This window comes from Oncorhynchus tshawytscha, linkage group LG33, assembly GCF_018296145.1.
Source record: "Oncorhynchus tshawytscha isolate Ot180627B linkage group LG33, Otsh_v2.0, whole genome shotgun sequence".
Classification (NCBI taxonomy): domain Eukaryota; kingdom Metazoa; phylum Chordata; class Actinopteri; order Salmoniformes; family Salmonidae; genus Oncorhynchus; species Oncorhynchus tshawytscha.
The window spans coordinates 18,253,965-18,277,949 of NC_056461.1; the positions used below are offsets into that span (position 1 = coordinate 18,253,965).

At 43.5% G+C, this 23,985-nt stretch overlaps 1 protein-coding gene across 1 annotated transcript in view; it reads left to right on the top strand.

Annotated features, from left to right (window-relative positions):
• Window positions 1-23,985, top strand: part of LOC112234337 (whirlin-like) — a 124,962-nt gene that overhangs the window by 71,632 nt on the left and 29,345 nt on the right. Inside the window, exons 4-5 of the mRNA XM_042311732.1 lie at window positions 17,537-17,805; window positions 20,243-20,279. Of these exons, the coding sequence (XP_042167666.1) occupies window positions 17,537-17,805; window positions 20,243-20,279 (306 nt within the window). The remainder of the gene's footprint in view (window positions 1-17,536; window positions 17,806-20,242; window positions 20,280-23,985) is intronic.

Sequence of the window (23,985 nt, forward strand, 5' to 3'; positions counted from 1 at the left end):
GAGGAAGAATGCCGTTATAATTACTTCGACCTCATTGCTTGTTTTTTTCTAACATGCTGTCACGTTCGACTTTGATTTGATTTGACCAAGGCGCAGCATGATAAGAATACGTTATTCTTTTAATAAATGAAGAACACTTAACAAACGAACAAAATAACAAAACAAATGTGAAGCTATATAAACCGAGTGCTGACAGGCAATACACATAGACAATAATCCACCGAACCAAAATGGAAAATGGCAACCTAAATAGGATCCCCAATCAGACAACGATAAACCGCTGCCTCTGATTGGGAACCAATTCAGGCCAGCATTGACCTACATTACTTAGGCATACAAAAACCCCATGGATATACAAAAACCCTAGACAGGACAAAACACACATACCCACCCTCGTCACACCCTGACCTGACCAAAATAATACATAAAACATAGATAACTAAGGTCAGGGCGTGACACATGCACTGTCAACTGTGGGACCTTTTATAGACAGGTGTGTACCTTTCCAAATCATGTCCAATCAATTCAATTGACCCCAGGTGGACTCCATTCAAGTTCTAGAAACCTCTCAAAGGATGATAAATGGAAACAGGATGCACCTGAGCTCAATTTCGAGTCTCATAGCAAAGAGTCTGAATACGTATATGTAAATAAAGTATTTCTGTTTTTTGTTTTTAATAAATTTGCAAACATTTCTAAAACCTATTTTCACATTGTCATTATGTATTGTGTGTAGATTGCTGAGGAAATAGTTTTATTTAATCATTTTTAGAATAAGGCAGTAACATCACAAGATGTGAGAAATTGTCAAGGGTCTGAATACTTTCCGAAGGCACTGTATATAAAGTATTCAGACCCCTTCCCCTTTTCACATTTTGTTACATTACAACCTTATTCTAAAATGCATTCAAAAATCTACAAAACATCTATATATTATGGGGTATTGTGTGGAAAAAAACTATTTAATCACTTTTAGAAGAAGGCTGTAACGTAACAAAATGTGGAAAAAGTGAAGGGGTCTGAATAGTTCCTGAATGCATTGTACATCATTGTGTGGAATGTTCTGTGGAAGTACTGACATTCCCACAAGATTGTTTCTTAAAGTTCTCTAAAAAATGAAAGAACATCACTTTAAATATGTTTTCAAATAGTTCAGAGAACGATTAAGAAATAATGTTCTTCAGTGGGAATATCAATATTTCAGCATAACAGTTCCCACATGTTTCCATTTAAAGTCATGTTCTCAAATTGTTGAGGAAATCCTGTATGAAATGTTATGCTGGAGTACTGACATTTCCACAGAAGAACTTTGTTTCTTAACGTTCTCTGAACAATTTGAAAACGTCCCTAATGTCGAACCAGTTGAACGTTCCTAGAACATTACCAACATTTAAATTAAATGTAACCATGTTTGAACTTTTCAGAAAAGTTCTGTTAAAGTAATGAAATACCAAGAAAATAACTTTTTTCTGTCAAGTTCCTTAAATGTGCTGAAAATGTTCCAAAGCCAAGCAACTATCCTGCACCATTACCAGAAAGTTGTTGGAAGGTTGTATGCAACGTGTTTCACAACGCTATGTGCTAGCTAAGTAGTGAGTTTCCCAATTGTACACACTGCATCCAAACCAAAAAAATGAATAGGGTTTCTGAAGGGAAGTGAATTTGCCAAGAGTGCACCCAGTCAATTTGTGTGCCACCTGAGAGTTTTCTGCAATAACCTACATTATGATGATGCACAGCACATTGTAAAAGAAAGCAGCAACCAACCAAAGCCATGAACTCTTATCAGTCCAGATGTCCACCTAAAGACGTCTGAGTAGCAGATCTCTGTGGGGAGGGATACTATCCAATCACAGTCGATTATAGTGTTTGTTGGGGGGATGAAAGTCCTGCTGCTAGTGGTCAAATAAAAAATGTTATTTTCTTGGTATTTCAAGGGGAGATGTCTGTACAGGTACTGTGTGGAGGTATCTCTCGCTCTCTCGCTCTCTCTCGTGTGTGTGCTGGGGTGCGTTTAACAGCTATGTTGGTCCTGCATAGAAAATAATGGAAGGGAATGATAGGCCTGAGTCGTGAGCTCTACATGGGGACAGGCTTTTCCCCATCAACAAAGCCTCTGGGTCTGTATCCCAAATAGCTTCCTGTTCCTGTAGGGCCACAGGCACTTCATGTTTCTGATTTGACCCACCTGGAAGACCAGGTGTGTTGAATTTAGGCAATCACTGAACTGATCAGTTAGCTCAGTTGGTCAGGTGTGGTACCTAGTCGGAACAAAATCCTGCAGTAACTACAGCACTAGGGTTGTCTTCCCCTGCCTTATACATTCCCTATCGGCCCTGGTCAAAAGTAGTGCACTAAATAGGGAATATGGTGGCATTTGGGACACATCATGGTTCTTGGTCTTCTCCGCTTTTGAAAAGGCTAATAACAGTCGTCTGCCCTTTTAATGACACCTGGCGGCTTCAGTCTAATTGAATTGAATGTCTTGAGAAAAGGTCAAACTGCGTCAACACAATAACACATGCGGAGAGGTGAGAGAGTGTCAGAGGTACGGATGAGACAACTCCTACTGAGTCTGTCCTAATTTGGACACCGTACAGACAAACTGTTATGGACGGCGAGGTCAATTGACGTCTAACACCAGCCAAAGAGGGGACTGCATAAGAGAAATTGTACTTATATGTGTTGTTTTTTTACTCACACAAGAGTGATTGATTACAGCTAGTGATAATGCTCCGGTCGACAATCTAAATGGTTCTAACATTGCTCTTGCTCTCTCTTGCACACAGTGCTTTACCTTTAGATGGATTAAGGAACACGTTTTCTATTTGGTTTTTGGGCGGTTTTCCATCTATCGGGATAATAGAGGGTTATGCTGAAAGTGCGGAAAACAAATCAGTGTGTTCAACCTGCATGTCCGTCCGACTCCGCACTCTTGTTTTAGTTACACTATAGTACTACTTAAATGGTCTCTGTGGAGGTCTATAGCACTCTTTGTATGATTCTTCTAAGGGAAGGTGTCATTTAGTAGTTTGCATTGAGTCAGACTTTGTTGAATCTACTTTGATCTCCTTTGTATATACTGTAGCTAGTGATTTGAAAATGGCAGTGCATTTATTCAATTGAATTAAATAGATCTTTATTGTCTCGGAGGGGAATTCTTGTGCAGCGTAAAATAAGACATATACTGTACATAGATAAAGACACAGCATTGATGCTATGAATGAAAGGTTACTGCTCTATGTACTTTGTATCTAGTTAAATGGCCTGTTTTGGTTGTTGCCTGTGAAGAAATGCATCATACAGTACATTGTCTGGACTTGATATATGGATATTTGGGATGAATGGTGATTGGTTGTAGTTTTCAATGCAGCGCCGTGGCTGTCTCTAGTGTTAGATTCATAGATCATCAAAGAACAGTCTTTCTATCTCAGGTTAGATTGCTCCTGTAAGCCTCAGATTGAGATTCCTGCACAGTGCTCTGTTCCTCTGTTGGTAAGGTTGATTCACACACACACACACACATACGCACGCACGCACACACACACGCACGCACGCACGCACACACACACACACATTGCATATGTAGTACGCATGTAAAATACCAGTGACCTACCGCTGTGGTCCAATTAGTACATTTGGACTGCAGCTAGGCAGAACCTCCACTGAGTGAAATAGAGAATGGATGATCTGATTGTAGGTATAGAATACACTTTACTATGATGACTCATAAAGGATACATTACTACTGTATATCTGGTCATGGACAAATAACTTTTTGCTAGTAGGGAAAAAACACTTGGAAATCCATGTCTCTGATCATGTAGGCTACATCTAATACAAAAGCACACACACACACACACACATGGCCACTATAGAGAGAAACAGATCATTGCAGCATAAAGGCCCGTAGATCAAAGCCCAGGCACCGCTGATAGTAGACCTAGATGGACACCTGGGTTTCCTCATCTAATCTCAGGATGGGACTAAATAACCATTATAGCTTTACCCAGACACACCTGCGCAGGTGCTAAGGGAGACCATGCAGTACTACATGCCATCTGCTCTACTTTGGTGGGGACTCACTTTTGAATCTCCTCAATGGCCCAATCAAGGAAAACACTGTGAATTGTAGGCTACACAGGAAATACCAGTGAATTGTCTTTCATTAAAAGCCCAAAGGGAGTCAGTTCTTTTCACAGTGTTTTGCATAGAGCATTGTGAGAACTAGTAAGTAGAGGATGGATTGAAAAATAGTACAATTCCACCAATATTTAATGTGTCCAAGAATTGACATTTTGTAGTCGTCATCTTCCAAGTCGTTTCCACAGGTCGCAAAGAGCAAAATTAGCAGGACACGAACTGGATTAAATATAAAAGGCTTTGAAAATAAAAAGCTTGTGGTAAGCTCAGTGATCCGTTGACATTTCACAGGGATGCGCTTGTTTTTGTCAGAAATCTTCGGAAAAAGAACAGGAACTTTGCATTAGTATGAACAGCGTGTACTAAAATATGAAAATACTACGTCATATCTCAAAACCGATATACTTTGGTGAGGACTCACTCTCTTTAATCAATTCAATTCAAGGGGCTTTAAACAAGTGAAGTAGATAATATACAGAAGTGAAAGAAACAATAAAAATGAACAGTAAACATTACACTCACAGGCCTTTCCAAAAGAATGAAGACATTACAAAGGAAAACATTGTTAATTGTAGGCCACATAAGAATACCAGTGAATTGTCTTTCATTAAAAGCTCAAAGGGAAGCCAGTTCTTTTCACAGTGTTTTGCATAGAGCATTGTGAGAACTAGTAAGTAGAGGATGGATTGTAATGATACCATATCACCATATTTGTCTTCCATTTAAATAATATTCTGCTGACTGTCTATTGTGAGCTGAGTGATTAACCACGTTTTCATCCCCAGTTTTTTTCAGAGTAAAGTCATACCGTATTAAAAAAAAAAAATCACAACAGCTGTGATGGAAACAGGAAGTTTCGGTTCAATTTTATAAATGCTGACAGATCATTTGTTCATTCGACAGTGCGATCTTTGTGTCCATAAAATTAATTGTGCGAGAAATAGCGACGGAAACGCCTTTATGCGCAAATATTGATATAATAACCATCGTATCGAAGTAAACTTGGAATAACGCGATGATAATAAATGATGATGAACATCACAGGGTGGTGAAAATGCACGGTGATCTTGATGCTCCTTTCCAATAAATATTGAGGGTCTTATTCTGGTGACATGATGATCGATGCTTGATTGTCATTTAACCAATACACATATTCTCGCTGTTATCCATAATAATCTCCTCATTTAGACTATACCTGCACAGCCTACCTGCACTGTATTTGCCAGATATTAGTTAGAGCGCACATGCCAACACCAGAGTGTTAGTGTTATTTATTTTCTTAGTTAGTCAACCTTGTGTTCTGTTTCGTTGTGTTCTTGAACATAGCCCTATCCTTCATTTTTGTTCATTGATTTCACCTGTGTTAGTTACTCACCTGGTCTCATCAGCTCCCTATTTAGTTCAGTTCATTCTGTTTGTGCCTTTGTGAGGTAGTGTTTGTTTAGACTCTACTAAGCCTTTTCCTAGCTCGTTTGTGAGAACCAGTTATAGCCTTCAGTCCTAGTTTTGATTCCCCTGCCTGTTTGCCTACCTGTGTTTGCGCGCGAATCTACACATTTTTCTCCCTGAGTATTCAGTACACAGAGTAGTCACATTTGCTATTTAAAGCAACAGCAGAGTTGCAAATACGATTGGAAACATTGAACATCAGCTTTTTATTCGGTACATGAACATTTAAGAGAAAAGGTACATTTTGTGTGCGCTACCTCATCACGCACTGATTTTTATCCTCAAAGTCAATTTGGTGGAAACATACCACTGGTGGTAAAATGTGCATATTTTCTTTATGCAGATTTTTATGCAGAGATCTGTTTTTTTACTGCCATTTCTTGCATAATTAATTGTACCGACATAAGATCCCACCATGTCGAACGAACATAAACATAAATTATGAAATTCTACCAAAATATTCCTGTTTTGATCACAGCTGTGGTGATTTTTAAAATATGTGGTATGACTGTACTCACATAACTGTGGACAGAAACGCGGTTTATGAAACTGTTTTATTGTGTCAAACTATTACGTGTGTAATTATGAATAGAACGTCATTTGTGTGATGCATGTTGTAGGCGTTTTGATTGATCCGGACTAGCTAAAATGAAATTGCCTTTCATAAACTGCACAGAGTTGCCGGACTTTCAAACGACACAGTCAACCTTTGCTGTTCCCTGGAACGCTGGATCACTCTTCTCCACGATGTGGTCCCTTTCAGAGGATCCTCTGTGCTGACACCTGTCAAGATTCTTATCAGAGATATTTAGTGTCATGCCAGTCATTCGAAAGTGTCAAGAAAAAAGTTGATCCAGAAAGGACCTTGAGACGAGGAGTAGCTGAAGAGAGAACTTGAGACAAAATTGTGAAAAAAATATGCTGACTCCTGAATACAAAAAAAAGAATGGTTCTAAATAGTACCAGATAGGGGTTCTTTGGTTGTACGATAATGGAACCCTTTTGGTGCTATATAATATAGAACCCCTTTTGGTGCTATATACTATAGAACCCTTTTTTGAAGATTCAATAAACCTGTATGGAACCTGTATGGTGCTATAAAGAATAATTTCATAAGAACCATTAACAATGGTTCTTTATAGAACCTTCCTCAATCTGGAAGTTTCTTTGTAGATCGCGAGGGGGAAATGTAGTGAGACATGGACAAAGAGAGAGAAAGAGAGAGGGGGAGATGTAGTGAGATGGGGACAAAGAGAGAGAAAGAGAGAGGGGGAGATGTAGTGAGATGGGGACAAAGAGAGGGGAGATGTAGTGAGATGGGGACAAAGAGAGAGAAGAGAGAGGGGAGATGTAGTGAGACATGGACAAAGAGAGAGAAAGGGAGAGGGAGATGTAGTGAGACATGGACAAAGATATAGAAAGAGAGAGGGGGAGATGTAGTGAGACATGGACACAGAGAGAGGGGGAGATGTAGTGAGACATGGACATAGAGAGAGAAAGAGAGGGGGGAGATGTAGTGAGACATGGACAAAGAGAGAGAAAGAGAGGGGGAGATGTAGTGAGACATGGACATAGAGAGAAAGAGAGGGGGGAGATGTAGTGAGACATGGACATAGAGAGAGAAAGAGAAGAGAGGGGAGATGTAGTGAGACATGGACAAACAGAGAGAAAGAGAGGGGAGATGTAGTGAGACATGGACACAGAGAGAGAGGGGGAGATGTAGAGAGACATGGACATAGAGAGAGAAAGAGAGAGGGGGAGATGTAGTGAGACATGGACAAAGAGAGAGAAAGAGAGGGGAGAGATGTAGTGAGACATGGACATAGAGAGAGAGAAAGAAAGAGGGGGAGATGTAGTGAGACATGGACATAGAGAGAGAAAGAGAGAGGGGGAGATGTAGTGAGACATGGACAAACAGAGAGAAAGAGAGGGGAGATGTAGTGAGACATGGACAAAGAGAGAGAAAGAGAGAGGGGAGATGTAGTGAGACATGGACATAGAGAGAGAAAGAGAAGAGAGAGGGGGAGATGTAGTGAGACATGGACAAACAGAGAGAAAGAGAGGGGGAGATGTAGTGAGACATGGACACAGAGAGAGAGAGGGGGATGTAGTGAGACATGGACAAGAGAGAGAAAGAGAGGGGGAGATGTAGTGAGACATGGACAAAGAGAGAGAAAGAGAGGGGAGATGTAGTGAGACATGGACATAGAGAGAGAAAGAAAGAGGGGAGATGTAGTGAGACATGGACATACAGAGAGAAAGAGAGGGGGAGATGTAGTGAGACATGGACAAACAGAGAGAAAGAGAGAGGGGAGGGGAGATGTAGTGAGACGGGGACAAACAGAGAGAAAGAGAGAGGGGGAGATGTAGTGAGACGGGGACAAACAGAGAGAAAGAGAGAGGGGGAGATGTAGTGAGACGGGGACAAACAGAGAGAAAGAGAGAGGGGGAGATGTAGTGAGACATGGACAAACAGAGAGAAAGAGAGAGGGGGAGATGTAGTGAGACGGGGACAGAGGAAGAGAACCATACAGGGTTTTATAATCCGGTCAGCCATATTATGTTGTTATAATTCCATACATGTTCCATACATGTTCCATACATGTATAGTCATTAGATTAATTGGACACTTTCACTCACTGTTGCACAAAAAGAGTTGTGAGCAAACCACGGCCAAAATATAATAATGAGCCGCCTCCCCAACATTTGAATTATCACTAAAAGAGCAAAAAAAAACATTTGTCAACTGTAAAGAACCATTGAACAACTCAAAGCGTTACTTGAGTCATTATGGTTCTATATAACCATCACCCTTCCTAAAGAACCCTTGAGGAACCCACATTTTACAGCCAGCATGGTGTGGTATGTGGTTACTTTAGGTTGATCATATTATGCATTTACACCTTGTCAATTAATCTCAGTGAGATGATGGGATGCAGTTAGAGGATCTGGGCATTAAGATGCTGTGGGGGCTGTTCAGACAGCAAGAGCCTGTCAGTGAGTGAAAATATGGAATGAACAGACAGAATGAGAAGGGTCACTTGTAGACTATAGCAGAGAGAGAGAGAATGTAGACAAAGAGAGAGGGGGAGATGTGGTGAGACAGGGGGGCAGAGGGAGAGAACGAGAGGGGTGATGTGGTGAGACATGGACAGAGGGGGAGATGTAGTGAGACGGAGGGGACAGAGGGAGAGAAAGAGAGAGGGGAGATGTAGTGAGACATGGACAGAGGGAGAGAAAGGGAGAGGGGAGATGTAGTGAGACATGGACAGAGGGAGAGAAAGAGAGAGGGGAGATGTAGTGAGACATGGACAGAGGGAGGAAAAGAGAGGGGAGATGTAGTGAGACATGGACAGAGGAGAGAAAGAGAGAGGGGGAGATGTAGTGAGACATGGAAAGAGAGAGGGGGAGATGTAGTGAGACTGGGACAGAGGGACAGAGAGAGGGGGTGTAGTGAGACATGGACAGAGAGAGAGAAAGAGAGAGGGGGAGATGTGGTGAGACAGGGGGACAGAGGGAGAGAGGGGAGATGTAGTGAGACTGGGACAGAGGGACAGAGAGAGGGGGGAGACATGTAGTGAGACAGGGGACAGAGGGAGAGAAAGGGAGAGGGGGTGTAGTGAGATGGGGACAGAGAGAGAGGTGGTGTAGTGAGACTGGGACAGAGGGACAGAGAGAGGGAGAGATGTAGAGGGACAGAGAGGGGGGGGTGTAGTGAGACTGGGACAGAGGGACAGAGAGAGGGGGGTGTAGTGAGACTGGGACAGAGGGACAGAGAGAGGGGGGAGATGTGGTGAGACAGTGAACAGAGGGAGAGAGGGGAGACGTAGTGAGACTGGGACAGAGGGACAGAGAGAGAGGGGGTGTAGTGAGACTGGGACAGAGGGACAGAGAGAGGGGGAGATGTAGTGCGACATGGACAAAGAGAGAGAAAGAGAGAGGGGAGATGTAGTGAGACTGGGACAGAGGGACAGAGAGAGGGGGGTGTAGTGAGACTGAGACAGAGGGAGAGAGGGAGATTTAGTGAGACTGGGGGACAGAGGGAGAGAGGGGAGATGTAGTGAGACTGGGACAGAGGGACAGAGAGGGGGTGTAGTGAGACGGGGACAGAGAGAGAGAAATAGAGAGATGTAAGACAATTGTCTTTGTAAAAGTTCAACACCAACAAAGTACTGTAGTGCACTATAAAGGGAATGAGGATCCAGCTTGCCAGACATTCCTCTATCCCTCTTTTTTTGCACAAACATACATCTCCCCATATTCCCAAACCCCATCTGCATTCCTTCACTTAGGGAATCCCGGTTAGAAAGAAAAATGCTGCATTTCACAGAGCAGAGAGTTGGACAGAGGGGCATGGCGCCAGTCGATATCTAATCTCTCCACAGTTCTCCTCTTTCCTTCACTGGAGAACAGAACATGAGAGAAATGTCAGGGGTGCCCCAGTGTAGAGAACAGCGAAGGGTGGCCAAATGCCAAATGCTGCTCCGTCACAGCATGGATCCTTGCACTCTAGGAGAGAGAGGGAGAAAGAGCAGAGAAAGGCAATGAGAGAGAGACAGTAAAGGAGACAAAAAAAAACAAGAATGGGCATAAAAAAAGAGAACAACAATGAGGCTCAGACAGGGACAACGAAGTGAAAGACACGTCATTCCAAAAAATAAGAGTGTCTGGCTGTATAGTGATGACTGGACTCTTATATCTTCCCACCCCCCTCTCCCACCTCACTGTAAAGTAATCTTCCCCCAACTGTAATGTCAATGGGATTCATGACAGTGAGCCAGATCAAACAGATACGGAGTGCGTCCCAAATGGCTCACTATTCACTCCATAGTGCACTATTTTTGACCAGAGCTCTATGGACCCTGGTCAAAACTAGTGAACTGTATAGGGAATAGGGTGCCATTTGGAACAGAGACACATTGTCAGGGAAGAAAGACACTTCAAAGGGGGTTTAATGGGATGCCTGTTCAGCTCTCCACAGCTCTCCTCTCCTGAGATGAGGGCTCTTTAACCTTTTCCTACCGCTGTGAGATCAGCTCTGGTCAGCTTTCAGCTCTCACTTTCTCATCTGATTCACTTAACATGCAGACTTCATCAAAATCCTGATCTTTATTTCATACAGTCTGTGTATTGGTCACAGAGCCACTGATATACCGGTAGTCCAGTGGTGGTTGGTGGGTGGAGATATAGGACAAAAAGCTATAATGGCTTGAAAGGAATGAATGGAACAGTATGTTGTTGATAACTTTCCATTCAGTCCATTGCAACGAGCCCATCCTCCTATATCTCCACCCTACCAACCACCACTGCAGTAGCCCAATCGCTTCATTCCCCTGACTGTTTCTCTGGTTGTCATTCTAGTGAGGGAGGGAGTTGTTGTTGCTTCCTTGTGGAGGTTTTGGCCCACAAGCTGAGAAAGCGAGACAGAAAAGAGAGACAACACGAAGGACATGGAGAGAGGAGGAATCGATGGCAATGTGAGACTTGTGATAGAGAGGTGTGTGTGGGGAAAACAATGGTCCGTGTTTAATGGCCATCGATCCAGTTGTACTCATCTGTGGCCTGAGTCGTATTCCCAGAAAACACAGTCACTTATTATTCATCTCCACATTGATTGGCCTTTTGTTTGTAAATGTCATTATCATTGGGCCAGCATTTCTGCTGCTGGTTAATTACCCAGGATGCTCCCTGACAGCTTGCCCACGCTCTGGTCTGACACAGTGCATTGATCTGTGTGTGTGTGTACAAAGCAGTACTTACTTCCCATGCCAGCTTCTCTGAGCCCCCAAATGAATGTATAATGTGAAGGAGGGTGAGATGGGGTGATAGAGAGAGCAGGAAGAGTAGCGTCAGTGCAGCAGCACCATCACATTCAGGTGACGTCTCTGTGGTGACTCAGGCTTATTCAGAGACTCTTCTCTATGCTCTGATTACAGGGGAGGTAGGGACTGATGGAGGGAGAGAGAGGGAGAGAGGGTGGGCGGGGGGGTCAAACATACACTGAGTGTACCAAACATTAGGAACACCTTCCTAATATTGAGTTCCATGCCTCCCTTTTACCCTCAGAAAAACCTCAATTCCTCGGGGCATGGACTCTACAAGGTGTCGTAAGCGTTCCACAGGGATGCTGGCCCATTTGGACTCCAATGCTTCCCACAGTTGTGTCAAGTTGGCTGGACGTCCTTTGGGTGGTGGACCATTCTTGATACACACGGGAAACTGTTTAGTGTGAAAAACCCAGCAGCGTTGGAGTTACTACCATAACCTGTTCAAAGGCACTTAAATCGATTGTCTTGCCCATTCACCCTCTGAATGGCACACATACACAATCCATGTCTCAATTGTCTCAAGGTTCAAAAATCCTTCTTTAACCTCTCTCCTCCTCTTCGCCTACACTGATTGAAGTGGATTTAACAAGTGACACCAATAAGGGATCATAGCTTTCACCTGGACTCACCCGGTCTGCTATGTCATGGAAAGAGCGGGTGTTCTTAATGTTTTGTACAACACCCGTCACTAGATATGTTTTTCCCACACAAGCACAGTGTCTGCAGTGATTTGATTGAAGGGTTATTGATGGTGAGATTTGGATGCCTTAGCAGAGTGAAATAAAATGGTGCAACACATGTAAGAATAGCTACCCTATGGAAATAATGTTTCAATGCCAAACACAAGATGAAACTCGAAATGCTAAACTAATGTGGACGAAGACGGAGAGTTTCCTTCTGTACCTGTGTGTGTTCAGTGACCTGTCAGCATAACAACCAACCAACTGTACGATCAAACCATGCATGTCACAGCACATCACCACACTTCAATTCCATCTGAATTCCCTTGAACTGATTTGAACATGTAAGCTTTCCATTGTGATTCAATTTGGGCCCTGAATAGAATTTGATCTAAAAGGCAAACCTGTGCAATCAGCAGTCAAACCTGTGTAATCAGCAGTACCTTGTCAGCTCGGGGGTTTGAACTTGCAACCTTCCGGTTACTAGTCCAACCACCAACACTCTAACCACTTAGGCTACCCTGCCGCCCTGGGGCCACCGGGGCCACCGGTTAGTTGAAGTAATTGAGGTCATATTTACATGTAGGTATAGTTAAAGTGACTATGCATAGATTATAAGCAGAGAGTAGCAGCAGCGTAAAAGAGGGTTCTGGGAAGCCCTTTGATTAGCTGTTCAGGAGTCTTATGGCTTGGAGTAGAAGCTGTTAACCTCTACGGGATCAGTCAGTTATTTTCACAGGTTCAGGGTTCTGTGCAGGCCAGTCAAGTTCTTCCACACTGATCTCGACAAAGCATTTCTGTATGAACCTCACTTTGTGTATGGGGGCATTGTCATGCTGAAACAGGAAAGGGCCTTCCCAAACTGTTGCCACAAAGTTGAAAGCACAGAATCCTTTAGAATGTCATTATATGCTGTAGTGTTAAGATAACCCTCCACTGGAACTAAGGGGCCTACAGTAGCCCGAACCATGAAAAACAGCCCCACACCATTATTCCTCCTCCACCAAACTTCACAGTTGGCACTATGTATTTGGGCAGGTAGCATTATCCTGGCATCCGCCAAACCCAGATTCGTCCTTCGGACTGCCAGATGAAGCATGATTCATCACTCCAGAAAACGCTAACCACTGCTCCAGAGTCCAATGGTGGTGAGCTTTACACAACTCCAGCCAACGCTTGGCATTGCTCATGGTGATCTTAGGCTTGTGTACGGCTGCTCGGCTATGTAAACCCATTTCAGGAAGCTCCCGACGAGTGTTGTACTCGAGGACAGACAATTTTTACGCTCTACACGCTTCAGCACTCGGCGGTCCCGTTCTGTGAGCACGTGTGGCCTACCACTTCGCTGCTGAGCAGTTGTTGCTCCTAGACGTTTCCACTTCACAATAAGAGCACTTACAGTTGACTGGGGCAGCTCTAGCAGGGAAGAAATTTGACAAACTGACTTGCTCGAAAGGTGGCATCCTATGACAGTGCCACGTTAAAAGTCACTGAAGTCTTCAGTAAGGCCATTCTACTGCCAATGTTTGTCTATGGGGATTGCATGCCTGTGTGCTCAATTTTATACACATGTATGCAACGGGAGTGGCTTAAGTAGCCGAATCCACTAATTTGAAGGGGTGTCCACATACTTTTGCATATCTAGTGTATGTTTAACGCTTTATCATGGTTGGTGGATTTTGATGGATTTGTCCAAAATCGTGTGAGATAAAATACAACTTTTCTGTCCTTGTATTTATGTAAGTTGTCGTTATATCATATATATTACGCATTAACCAGTTAAATTAGACATTGAACTTGAACCCTGTAAGAATCCTGGATCTTGCTGTCAGACAGTTTTTTTGTCTAGAGATCTCAGAAATGCAGTACAACTAAGTAACAATTTGTGCCTCTTTATGTTACCGTGTGAAAACAGTTTTCGTGGGCACACAAATCCCAAATAAAATAATGCGATTGAAATATCAAATGCGTCTAACCCGAAAGAGTCACCTTACCCTGATACATAAAACCTAAATCGACACGGACATTAACGTGGTTCTTCAATGATTATGCATAATACATGTTGGATGCGCGTTTGGTGTTAAGCTGTTCCCCCCACATATTTTCACACGTCATCATACATTTCCAGAATGACAGCCAAGTGACGGACAGCTGTTGTGATAGCGCATGCAATGCAACGAGAGCCTAAGGTCATTGGGGGAAAAGAAGTTGTTTGCGAGGAATGTCCAGAATATATTGGTGTCTCGATCATTATGCCGGTGAAGACGGTTTGTGGCTGGATCCACGTTGGGTCTAATATCCCTAGCCAATTGTTGATAATCTGTTTTCTGCTTGATTTACAGCAGGGTCTCGTTAGATTAAACAGAGAAAGCATCAAGGTAATGATTTCATGTTTTTGTGCCTCGGGTTGAACACTGAGTCTACTGTGTAATATTGTGTAGTCTGGAGTATTGTGCAACACCCAACGCTATTCCTATTAACTGGTTCAATTCCAGGCTGTATCACAACCGGCTGTGATTGGAAGTGCCATAGGGCTGCGCACAATTGGCCCGGCACTTGTTTGGCACTTGGCCCGGCACTTGGTTTGGCCGGGGGAGGCCGCCTAATAAAATAAATAAATATAATGACACATTACGCAACACCCGAACACGATTCCTATGAATTATTCTGGATATAATGATTACGTAGCCTAGTGGGCTTATTCAAAATATGATCTGGTAATGAAATAACATGACAAATACATTTTGGATTCCATGTTACACCTGCCAATTTTAAACAATACAAGGGGCTTTAAGTAGCTCAGAAATTCTGCTATTGGAATCGGCCTACCTTGAAAATCAGAAATTTCTTCAATGCTCCATTAAAAAAGGATCCTGGTTTTTGGTCACTTTCTCACTATAAAAACAACGATGTTGAGGTTGATGCTATGTGTGCCTGCGGTCACGTAGGCTTCAGAAAAATTGCCCTAGTCTATTTAGTCAGGCAATGTCCACATTATTCTCCCATATTTTAGAATGTAATAATCATTTGACTATTGAGGCCTGAAAAAAATCATTATTCTTGTGGTAATGGCCTACTTTTTCATGCTTTTCGGGGGTGATGGAGGGGTTCTATAGTAGGCCCTATATGTACAATTATATAAATTATACAATTGGATAATATTAAGGTCCGTGATTTTTTTTTTTTTTAAAGTCCCAGAAAGTTCTTCAATTTGACTTGCCAGTGTCTGTATGAACCCTGCTTAAAATATGCCTAAGCCTATGTTGTTGTATAGGTGAAGTTATGGGCCAATTTGCATATATTCCATTTCATTCCTCTAAGTACACATGCGGAACTGCATAGAAATTCTTTTTATTACTGTTTCAACCCATTGCGAAGTGTTTATCTCAATGTCACACATTGCCCCCATTATTTATAGAAAGACCCACTTATGTCTGCTCTCTGTTTAGTGGAGTGGGTCCCTATACTTATTGTACTGCTGCATAGATGGGCTACCTCCCAAATGGCACCCTATTCCCCTCATAATATATTCTCTATATTATAGGGAATATGGTTTCATTTGGGATGCATACACTATTTATCTATATAGTCCACAGTCCAGAGTGCTATATCATTTAACGCATATGATGATCTTGTAGATGATCAGAGATCAGCCAAGTGCTTCATGTGAGGTCAGAGGTCATGTATGAGTCTACAGGGGGTACAGTGGGTGATGTCCCAAATAGTGCACCATTTTTGACCAGAACCCCAACGGCACTGGTCAAATGTTGTGCACTACATAAGGAATAGGGTACCGTTCGCAGCTGGAGATCAACATCAGTAGACAGAGTAGTCTTCAGTGGCCTCTAGATCTCTACTCTCAAACTCCTCACAGTCTCACCGGGAGTCGGAGAATACCTCTGACTCTGTGTTCCACGTCTCTACCTGGGATCTACAGTGCCTTCAGAAAGTGTTCCTACCCCTTGACTCATTCCACATTTAGTTGTGTTACAGCCTGAATTCAAACTGGATTCATTTAATTTCCCCCCATCTACACACAACACCCCATAATGACAAAGTGAAAGCATTTGAAATAAAAAGGAAATTAAATACAGAAATAAAGAATCTCATTTACATAATATTCACACCCCTGAGTCAATGTTAAGATCAACTTTGGCAGCGATTACTGCTGTGAGCCTTTCTCGGGTAAGTCTCTAAAAGCCCTGGGGGACAACAGTAGTGAGAGTACGTGGCGCAGACACAGGTCCACTCCACGTCACCTGGTAGGAGCGGCCTCTCAGGTAGGATGCACTCCAAGAATGTGCATAGCCTAAAATGCCCTGAGAGGATTTGATGGTTCATGATGTCAAAGGCAGTGGATAGATCTGGAGGATGATAACAAACATTCAACTCTAACTGTTTAAAAGTAACTTTTGGCCTCATAGGGAAATCCCTGAGTGGTTTTCTTACTCTCCAGCACCTGAGTTAGGAAGGACGCCTGTATCTTTGTAGTGACTGGGTGTATTGATACACCATCCAAAGTGTAATTAATAACTTCACCATGCTCAATGGGATATTCAGTGTCTGCTTTTTATTTTTACCCATCTACCAATTCTTTAATTAACTTGTAAAAATAGGAAGGCCTAGATCTATCCACTGCCTTTGACATCATCGTGTCTGCGCCACGTACTCTCACTACTGTTGGCATTGGAAAACCTCTCTGGCCTTTTTGGTTGAATCTGTGTTTGAAATTCACTGCTCGACTGAGGAACCTTATAGATAATTGCATGTGGTGGGGTACAGAGATGAGGTAGTCATTAAAAAGACATGTTAAACACTGTTATTGCACACAGAGCGGGTCCATGCAACTGATGTGACTTGTTAAAGCAGGCTTTTCCTACTGAACTTATTTAGTGTTGCCTAAGCAAAGGGGTTGAATACTTATTAACTCAAGACATTACAGCTTTTCATTTTTAATTAACTTGTAAAAATGTATAAAAACATAACTCCACTTTGACATTATGGGGTACTGTATATATTTTTTTCTTATTTTAATTCTTATTTTCAATGACGGCCTAGGAACAGCGGGTTAACTGCCTGTTCAGGGGCAGAACGACAGATTTGTACCTTGTCAGCTCGGGGGTTTGAACTCGCAACCTGCCGGTTACTAGTCCAACGCTCTAACCACCAGGCTACCCTGCCGCCCCACTATATAGATAGACCAGTGACACAAAATCTAAATATAATCCATTTTAAATTCAGGCTGTAACACAACAAAATGTGGAAAAAGTCAAGTGATGTGAATACTTTCTGAAGGCATTGTACCTCCCTGTGAAGTTCAGCACTGACCAATCTAGCTCCCACTCTGTTTGTTATCTAACACTCTCGTCTGTTCTCTACCTGGGCTCTACCGCTCTGACCCCACTGTGTCACCTCTGACCTGTGTACTCTAACCTAGTGTCTGCCCATGCCACTCCACCCACCAGCCCTTCCTCTCTATGCCCTCCCCGCCCCGCAGGTGGGTGACCAGATCCTGGAGGTGAACGGGCGCAGCTTCCTGGGCATCCCACACGACGAGGCGGTGCGCATGCTCAAGTCGTCGCGCCACCTGATGATGACTGTGAAGGATGTGGGGCGCCTGCCGCACGCCAGGACGGTGGTGGGGGAGACCAAGTGGATCACTAGCTCCCAGATAGCAGAGAGCTCCGCCAGTGGCAGCGTGGCTGGGTAAGAGAGATGGGGAAGGAGGGGGGTGGGGAGAGATAGGGAGACTATGGTGGGTATAGGGTGAAGGAAGGGGGTGAAATATGGCAGGATGACAGAAGGGGAAAGGTGAGATTGTGATATGTGTGATATAGACGAGGGGATTGCAGAGGGGGTAATTGATTTTTGAAGATTAGCCACAGTATAGAGAGAGAGTGGTGGGGGGAGGGGGCATTTAAAACTAGGATTCGCTAATTAAATTGGAATCTCCGGGTGGCACAAGCGCTGGATTTAATGTGCCATTTCAAGAGGGCATCGCACAATTTTTCCATCTTTGATTTTACAGTATGTCCCTTTACTGGTCCCCGCTGGTCATGCTTTGAGTTGGTTTATTTTCTCATGGTCTAAAAACGAATTATGTTATCGGCTGCTTGATCGCTACAATAAACTAGAATCACTTTCACAAAGGCAAAGACGTTGGACTTCTTCGCATTGTGATGAAAGACACAAGTACCTGTTTATCTAATCTGCCCGTACTGTAGATCGATTCTGCGTGCATGTCATGAGGCACGTATGTGTCGTAAATTCAGTTGAAAGACTTCCAAACATTTCCATTCAAATGATTGTCCATGTGTGCCAGGTTATTTAGTGTCACTCTGGGGAAAAAGTGAAATGAGATACAGTAAAAAAAGGACAAGATAGAAACTTCACTCAGACGTGAACGATGCAGTTCCATGAGAAATAGAGGAAGAAAAAAAGGGAATATAAATGTCACCACTTAACCCATCAATCATATGGAAATGTCAGTTCCCAGCTAATCCCAAGCACATGAAGCACAACCTCTGAACAGCTTGGTGTCTAAGCATACCTTTTGTCTGTCTGTCTGCCTGTCTGGTCTGGTCTGGTCAGTCATTTGCTGTAATGCATCTCTCATTATTAAGAAAGCTTTGGAGCACTGGTCGCACACCAGACAGAGGAATACATCTGCACGGTAGCTGGACATGTTTAACTAGAAGCCCAGAAGAGCCCACAAGAATAGTAAAACATTTGACTAACTGGGGACATTTTGTTAGCCCCTACAGCTCAAATGCTATTTCTATAGGGTTAAGGTTTGAATTAGGGTTAGAATTCAGTCTAGGGTATGGGTTAGGAGTTAAACAAATCAAATTTGTCACGCTCTCAACCTGCTCCACTACAGCCCTGTCAATGAGAATTGGGGTGTGCTCTTCCCTCCTTCTCCTGTAGTCCACAATCATCTTGTTTGTCTTGATCACCACACTGCCAGGTCTCTGACCTCCTCCCTATTGGCTGTCTCATTGTTGTCGGTGATCAGGGCTACCACTGGTGTGTCGTCAGCAAACCTAATGATGGTGTTGGAGTCGTGCTTGGCCATGCAGTCATGGGTCAACAGGGAGTACAGGAGAGGACTGAGCACGCACCCTTGAGGGGCCCCTGTTTTGAGGATCAACGTGCAGGTGTGTTGTTACCTACCCTTACCACCTGGGGTGACCCGTCAGGAAGTCCAGGATCCAGTTGCTGAGGGAGGTTTTTAGTCCTAGGGTCTTTAGCTTAGTGATGAGCTTTGAGGGCACTATGAGCTGTAGTTAATGAATAGCATTCTGTCATAGATGTTCCTTTTGTCCAGGTGGGAAAGGGCAGTGTGGAGTGCAATAGAGATTGCAACATCTGTTGATCTGTTGGGGCGGTATGCAAATTGGAGTGGGTCTAGGGTTTCTGGGATAATGGTGTTGATGTGAGCCATGACCAGCCTTTCAAAGAACTTCATGACTACAGACGTGAGAGCTACGGGTCGGTAGTAATTTAGGCAGGTTACCTTGGTGTTCTTGGGCACAGGGACTATGTTGGTCTGCTTGAAACATGGTATTACTGACTCGGTCAGGGACTGAAAATGTCAGTCAAGACACTTGCCAGTTGGTCAGCGCATGCTCGGAGTACAGGTCCTGGTAATCCGTCTGGCCCTGCAACCTTGTGAATTGTTGACCTGTTTTAAAGTTCTTACTCACATTGGCTATGGAGAGCGTGATCACACATTCGTCTGGGAACAGCTGGTGCTCTCATGCATACTTCAGTGTTGTTTGCCTCAGAGCGCACATAGCTAGGGATAGTTTTAGGGTAAAGGTTAGGAGCTAGGGTTATGTTTAGGTGTTAGGGTTAAGGTAAGGGTTAGAGTTAGGGTTAGGGAAAATAGGATTTTGAATGGGACAAGAATTGTGTGTCCTCACAAGGTTAGTTAAACAAGAGTGTGTGTGCTTGTGTGTGTGTGTGTGTGTGTGTGATTGTTTGTGTGCATGCGTGTGTGTGTTTGTGTGCGTGCATGCGTTTGTGTGTGTCCACATATTCTCAGAGAGACAGGAAATTAGAAAATGTGTGTCTGGAGTGAACTGTCATGAGTCATGAGTACAGTGCAATAATGTGTTCTGTTTACCTGTGTGTCCTGCAGCTTGTCCATGGACCAAGGAGCCTCTGCATCAGGAAAGGTAAGACCCACCTCCACACGGAGATCTGTCTTTGAAATCTGTAGTCTTATACTTGTGTGTGCATGCGTATGTACTTGTCTGTGTGCGTGTGTGCGTGCACATGTGTGTGAGAACGCACTACTTACTTCCCATGCTTGTGTGTTTGTGTGTGTGTGTGCTGGAGGCTGTGTCGGTGTGCACATTATCATATTTCAAATAAAATAAAATGTTATTGTCAAATGTTGTTTGTATAATCATATTTGCTCTCTCTCCATCTGTGTCCACATCTGGGACAGCGTGGTGTCATGTCAGCCTCTAGGGAGAGAGGGACGCTGGGATTGCAGCCATGTCACGCGGTGGGCCCCAGTGTTATTGAGTGTGAGGGCATCAGCAGGGCGAGAGGCCAGGGTTAGAGAACATGACCTGAGGAGAGGGAGCGGGACTGTACATAGCTCTGGTCCAAGGCATTACGTGCAGCTTGCTGATGCTGTTCATTCTTTTCATTTTCCTCATCAATCTACACACAATACCACATAATGACAAAGCGAAAACAGGTTTTTAGAATAAAAATCAAAAATACCTTATTTACATAAGTATTCAGACCCTTTGCTATGAGACTCGAAATTGAGCTCAGGTGCATCCTGTTTCCATTTATCATCCTTGAGATGTTTCTACAACTTGATTGGAGTTCACCTGTGGTAAATTCAGTTGATTGGACATGATTTGGGAATGCACACACCTGTCTATATAAGGTCCCACAGTTGACAGTGCCTGTCTGAGGAAAAACCAAGCCATGAGGTCAAAGGAATTGTCCTTAGAGCTCTGAGACAGGATTGTGTCGAGGCACAGATCTAGGGAAGGGTATAAAAAACAATCTGCAGCATTGAAGGTCCCCAAGAACACAGTTGCCTCTCATTCTTAAATGGAAGAAGTTTGGAACCACAAAGACCTTTCCTAGAGCTGGCCGTCCGGTCAAACTGAGCAATCGGGGGAGAAGGGCCTTGGTCAAGGAGGTGACCAAGAATGGTCACTCTGACAGAACTCCAAAGGTCCTCTGTGGAGATGGGAGAATCTTCCAGAAGGACAACCATCTCTGCATCACTCTACCAATCAGGCCTTTATGGAAGAGTGGCCAGATGGAAACTACTCCTCAGTGAAAGGCACATTACACGCCGCTTGGAGTTTGCCAAAAGGCACCTAAAGACTCTCAGACCATGAGAAACAAGATTCTCTGGTCTGATGAAACCAATATTGAACTCTTTGGCCTGAATGCGAAGTGTCACATCTGGAGGAAACCTGGCACCATCCCTACGGTGAAGCATAGTGGTGGCAGCATGATGCTGTGGGAAGGTGTTTTAGTGTCAGGAAACTAGTCAGTATCAAGGCAAAGGTGAACAACTGAAAGTACAGAAAAATTATTGATGAAAACCTGCTCCAGAGCGCTCAGGACCTCAGACTGGGGCGAGGTTCACCTTCCAACATGACAATGACCTTAAGCACACAGCCAAGACAACACAGGAGTGGCTTCGGGGCAAGTCTCTGAATGTCTTTGAGTTGCCCAGCCAGAGCCCGGATTTGAACCCGATCGAAAATCTCTGGAGAGACCTGAAAACAGCTGTGCAGCAGCGCTCCCCATCCAACCTGACAGATCTTAAGATGATCTGCAGAGAAGAATGGGAGAAACTCCCCAAATACAGGTGTGCCAAGTTTGTAGCATCATACCCAAGAAGACTCGAGGCTGTAATTGCTGCCAAAAGTGCTTCAACAAAGTACTGAGTAAAGGGTCTGAACACTTGTGTAAAAAATTAAATATATATATTTTTATTGATTTCACCTATATTTAACCAGGTAGGCTAGTTGAGAACAAGTTCTCATTTACAACTGCGACCTGGCCAAGATAAAGCATAGCAGTGTGATACGTCAGCAAATTAACAAACATTAACAAAAATTAACAAACAACAAACATTTCTAAATACCTGTTTTTGTTATTATGGGTTATTGTGTGTAGATTCATGAAGGGGGGAAACAATTTTAGAATAAGGCTGCAACGTAACAAAATGTGGAAAAAGTCAAGTGGTCTGAATACTTTCCTAAGGCACCATATGTAATGTGGTTTGTGGTTGTCATTCTTCACCTACTTGACCATGCAGTGCTCTATCTGAACATGATGTCCCAGTATGCTTGTGCTGTAGAGAGAGAGAGAAATGCCTGATCAGCAGAAAGAGCCTGTAGTTAAAAGGTCCTCGGTTTCTCATGACGCTCCGTGTTTTGTCTTTGACTTCAAAATCTAATTTTATTTGTCAAGTGCTCTGAATACAACTGGTGTGGACTTTACCTTGAAATTCGTGCTTATGAAATGAAATGCCTCCCCAACAACGCAGAGTTTAAAAATAAAAAAGTAACACCAGAGGAATAAAATAAAATACACAAGAAGGTACTGTAGAAGGTACTGTAGAAGGTACTGTAGAATGTACTGTAGAAGGTACTGTAGAATGTACTGTATCACATCCGGCCGTGATTGGGAGTCCCATAGGGCAGCGCACAATTGGCCCAGCGTCGTCTGGGTTTGGCCTGTGTAGGCCGTCATTGTAAATAAGAATTTGTTCTTAACTGACTTGCCTAGTTAAATATAGGTGACATTTAAAAATATATATATATGTACAGGGAGTACCAGTACCAGATCATTGTGCAGAGGTACAAGGTATTTGAGGTAGATATGTACATGAAGGCGGGGTAAAGTAACTAGACATCAGGATACATAATACTAAGAGTAGAATAAAGAACAGAGCAGCAGCAGCAAATTATGTGTGTAAAAGTATGTGTGTAATGTTTATGTGTGTTTGTGTTCTCAGTCTGGGTGTGTGTGTGGGCGTATGTAGTGTATGTGGGTTTTGTGTGGGCATGTCAATGTAATGTGCGTGAGTGTGTATATCTGGCACAATAATGTTTGGCCCCCCCAAAAGCCCCCCAATTTAATTATCAATATTTTTTTCATTAAAATAAAGAAATGAATAAATCTCAAACCCGAGATGCAAAAAGTCCTAAATGCAATATCCCAAGAAGGGAGTTACCCCACCTAAATAATGCAAACGCTACGTTTTCATTTCACTCATGAGGAGAGAGAATGCAGGAGACAGTCAACTAATAAAGCGGGCAGCGGACCATTTTGTGGTGCTGAAACGTAAAGCTGCAACCACAGCACAATCAAGAGGAGGTGAACAGCGCCTGGTGCTGAAAATATAGCTAACGTCTGATGCAAGTGGCACACAGCAACCGATGGAGAAAAACTACAGCAGTCGAGTAATTCATTTAAGCTGTAATGTAGATGCAGGGAGTCAGGAAGCAGGTGCAGTTAGTGAGTTGAATGACGACGAACATGGAACGATACAAAACAAGAAAAGTGTCTAAACATGGAAACATAAACAATATTTCCTGGTGGGTGATAACAACCGAGTGCTATGTAAAGGGGAAGTAATCAGGGTGGTGATGAAGTCCAGGTGTGCCTAATGAGGCGAAGGTATGCATAAGGAAGGTTGCCAGATGTGCATAAGAATGGGTTGCCAGGACCGGGGGTTAGCAGACCGGCAATGTCGATCGCTGGAGAGGGGTCTAGTCGGAGTGGATGTGACGTGACTACCCTCGATGCCCAGGGGAGGCGGAAGGGTGTCGTGCGGGACGGCATCAGCGTTGGAGCCTCACGTCCTCTCCACCTGCCTGTTGGACTGAG